The 4,257-nt window shown below is 49.9% G+C and overlaps 1 protein-coding gene across 1 annotated transcript; it reads right to left on the minus strand.

The window, feature by feature from the left end:
• Nucleotides 1-2,442: 2,442 nt before the first annotated feature.
• On the minus strand, nt 2,443-3,676 carry ACO1O0_003854 (putative secondary metabolism biosynthetic enzyme; the record flags this gene model as incomplete). The annotated part of the gene is made up of 2 exons (XM_083193297.1): nt 2,443-3,512; nt 3,595-3,676. The coding sequence occupies 2 exons, from the start codon at nt 3,674-3,676 to the stop codon at nt 2,443-2,445; spliced, it is 1,152 nt and encodes a 383-aa protein (XP_083050245.1).
• Between the last annotated feature and the right edge of the window lie 581 nt (nt 3,677-4,257).

Genomic DNA, 4,257 nt, shown 5'->3' on the forward strand with positions numbered 1-4,257 from the left:
GGATCTGCTACTCTGGTTTCTCCACCTTGATCAAGGCTGCAGTCTCCTCATTTTGGCACATGTTCCTGGTTCACCAGTGTTCGGTCCCCCGAAGTTGTCTTTCTCTTTGCAGAGAAAGTCCTGCCCTTGAATGAAAGGTGAAGAATGGTGTACGTCACATGGTGATCCCATTTCTTACCGGGTGTATGCACGCCGCGTAACACGAACTGGGCGCGGGGCAAACAAGATCCAATCATCGGTGCCTACCTATTGCACAGTGAAATGGAATGCTGCCTCGCTACGAGTAGCACAACAGATGGTAACACCAACAAGACCCTTGTCAACCTGGAAATCTTGGCATATGGCACCTTCAGGTAGAGCCAGTAACCTAATCAGCGACGCCTCAGCTATCGGACAAGTATCATGCTAGAGTGCTTGCAAGCGACAGACAATGATGGCTTTAATCACAGTGACAATTGAATCTGGCCTGGTGCATCTAGTAGACGATCTTTTTTTTTAAATTAAAAAATTAAAAAAAAATTCCTCCCTAACATTTCTTCAGCAAACATGACAAAGTTGACGATGTGTCGATGGGCCTAAAACCCAGTACAGGGAGGGTTAGTTTGAATGCACATCCTACCCTGTACCCATTCTCCTTTAGGCCAACACAGATCAACTTCCTCAACGGGGTCGATAGATCAATAATGCATGGCAATACCATCCAGTAAGATGAACCTGTTTGATAAGATGAGTATTAAGTGCAAGAAGAAGTGCATCTCAGATCAGGTTGTGCAGTCGTTTAGCATCTTTGCAAACCAAGACAGTTAAAATACCGCGGGACGAGTGGGCATGGTCACATATTTCCAGCAGCTCGATGTAAAAGACATCTGAAATATACAATGGTAAAAGTAGTGGCCGACCATTGTTTCTACTAGCCTGAATCTCTTCTACTCATTCATTACTACCAAATTATATCCGTTCATTCTATCTCAGTTTATCTTAATATTAACAACCATATATGCAAGGAGTGGACGGAGTACTTGGGGGGCCTTTGACTCGCCCCCCCCATCCCCCCCCTCGACTCAAAGTCCCCCTAAGTAGGAGTTTCAGGCAAAGTCTTCGCCAAATAGGTGTTCCAGCCACTATCTGAGCTGTGGCTGCGCATCATGGGCGTACCTGGTCAAACAGGCTTGTTCAGACACCATTCTGATCCAACCCTGCTCCATCAACATCATAACCCCCCTCCCCCCCCGTTTTTTTTATTTTTCTTTTCTTTTGTCTTTTCCATGTTTATTTCTTCTTGCATCGGCAAGTTCCAAGTTAGCCAGCGGAGCGGTGGCTGACCATCCTGGACAAGTCTATTCCCGCGCGAGGCTTGCTGTCACTCCCAAGGGAAAAGGGATACGAAAAGACCAACGCAAGGACAACACAATTCAAATCCATCTTGTGCTTAGCGGATCGTCCTATTCCTGAGCGCTCACCGCCCCTCGTGCAGATAACTACTCATCCCATCTGGTGAGATGGATGAGGCGCTGGGCTAGGCCCCTGGCGGTAGGGATGCTATGCCAGTCACAGATCATACGAGTCCGGGAAAGGATAAGTGGCCAAAAAAACTAGAAACATCCATACAACTAATAGCTGGTGTTGGATCTAAAGAACACCTCGCTGCGACATGTCTGAAGGGTTGCGTGAACTGGCCATCCGTGGAGCGGCTCTGTTCTGTTCTGGAATGAACCATCATCGTGTCTACCTGGTGCAGAACCTGCGGTTGACTCTCGTTGATTCTAGACTAGTGATGAGTTCGACAGGGCGATCATTCCAAAAACCTCGCTGAGAGAGGCATGCATCGCCCTAGGCTGAAATGCACACAATAGATCAGCCTGAGCGGAAGACACCTTGTGTTTACTCCGTGTCTACGAAGTACACCCGACGCGATCAGAGAGACAAACAAAGAGGGGTGGATCCATTTTCGGGGTCTTGCCGATTTAGGCAATTTTCAACCTTGGGCTGTCAAGCACGGATCATGTCCCGTGGCGCGATGGTCTAAGCTTCCTGGCCCGATATCGGAGCACCAGTGACTAAAATTAGAAACAACACACTCGACTCGATGCTGATGGGTTAACAACCGACGGCATTGAAAGATGGATGAAATACCACATGTACTGAAACCCTTGGTTCTCACAGTGACCGGGGGAGAATACCGGGGCTTTGCACGGATGAGTCCCGGGAGGAGAAGGTGAAACACACCGTGCAGGGTGATATGATGATTGATGCCTGCTTTGCATCGCGGGATCGACTTTGGTGGGATGGCCAGGTCCTGCCTACATAGTATCTATCCTCTATTACCCTTTTCCCTCACATGAGAACTTAGAACGCTTGACAGCGAACCCTAGATAGCCACTACCCCTTGATCCATGGAATAAGACACGACAGCAATGATCCAACTCTGTGCATCCGGTTTGACTAAAGGCGTTCTAGACCTGCTCGGTCCACTCTTGACCGTAACGGACTTTGACTTGCCTTTTTCTCCAACACCTCTTTGAACGCTGCCTCCAGTCTTCGCATGGCATCAGTTGATATCTGGTAATGCAGAACGATGCGTGGTGCCCTGATGCGTATGCCATGGTGCTGAGCAGCCGTGTCCAGCCTGGGCTTGTCGAGACCAGCGCTCTTCAAATCGAGCCAGACAAGGTTCGTCATCACCGGGCGAAGAAGCAGACCACCCCTGGAGGTCCACATGCTGGCCACCGCTCTCGCCAAGACGTGTGTCCCCTGGATGATGCCCCGTGTGTCGACATCGCCGGGACCAAAATTCTCCATCATGGCCTGCCAAGCTGCAGCCACAATGGGCCCAGCCTTGCGGACGCCGCCGCCGATGCTTTGACGCAGTCTTCTCGCCCTTGCTATAAGGTCCCTGGAGCCCACGACGACCGATCCTATTGGTGCTGCGAGTCCCTTACCGAAGGAGATGGTCATGGCGTCGCAGCAGCCCGCGATCTCCTTTAGATTACCGCCCCCGCCTGCCACGGCGTGCCATATCCGCGCACCATCGATGTGAATGGCGATCTCCCGCTCCTCGGCCCAAGCCTTCATCTTGCGGAGCTCTTGCAGTGGGATTACGCTGCCGTGAGCTGTGTTCTCGATGCTGATTATGGTGGTGGGTAGCCGTTCTATCATGTCGGTGGTCACTGCGTGTCGTTCCACATCATCAAGGGTGAGATAATGCCCATTCGCCGGCCGCGCGGGCTGGATGGTTACCCCAGAGAGACCGGCAAGGCCGCCGGCCTCGAAGTGTACGATATGAGAGGTAGCATCTGCTAGTACACCTGTGCATCGTCGTGACAGTGCTCCTAAGGCAATCTGGTTGGCCATGGTCCCGGATATAACAAATAGAGCTGCCTCTTTGCCACAGATGCTCGCCATGTGCTCCTCGAAGGACCGTGTTAGCTGGTCCTCGCCGTAGACATCATCATTGAGTGTGGCCCCGGCGATTGCCTCCAGCATTCCGTGGGATGGTGTAGTAATAGCATCGCCTGCAATATTATATAGCTGTCAGCTCTAGTAACAGGGAAGGATAGGATAGAATAGCTGCAAAGAATCAATTTGATAACTCACTCCTGAAATCAAAGGCTGAGCCACTGACAGTGGGATCTCCCCAATGACCTGGCTTGGAACTCAGTATTGGGAAAGTCTTCATGGTGATGTGAATATAACGAGAAGAATGCATGAGAATCGGCTGGGATGGTCTCCAGATATGAGCCACATGGTCCACAGCCTCACCACAATCTGACGAAGTTTCGAATCCTTCGGGGATTATTAACCAGGTAATATGGAGTAAAGGATTAGTACTAGTTATAACTTGGAATAGTGGAAACTCCGAGGAGGTGTTCCCCTGGGCTGTCAGATTACCTTACACATCTCCATCTCCTGACAGCAAGCTGAACTCTGTTCCTTCAGTCACTTACTGTTTACTGGAACATCTCTTCTTCTAATTTGAAAAAACGAAAAAAACACCAACAAGAATTTAGGAGATACACTCTTTGTCGGCCACAAATAGCTACCTGCTTTCTGTGCCGGGCAACGATACTCTCAGAAGACTCGACCTACGAGCCACTTACACCTGTACTCGCCGCAACTCAGCAACCAGCCGTTCGAAATCGCAAACTACAACAGCTTCACGAACTTCATCAGATGGATTGGACATACTGACTACAATAGGTTTACTAATAGATAGACAATCGTTGCCAGATAACCGAGCCTTTTGCTTTACTGATCAAC

Source organism: Amphichorda felina, assembly GCF_050947745.1.
Source record: "Amphichorda felina strain 45539 chromosome Unknown scaffold_4, whole genome shotgun sequence".
In the NCBI taxonomy this organism is placed as follows: Eukaryota; Fungi; Ascomycota; class Sordariomycetes; order Hypocreales; family Bionectriaceae; genus Amphichorda; species Amphichorda felina.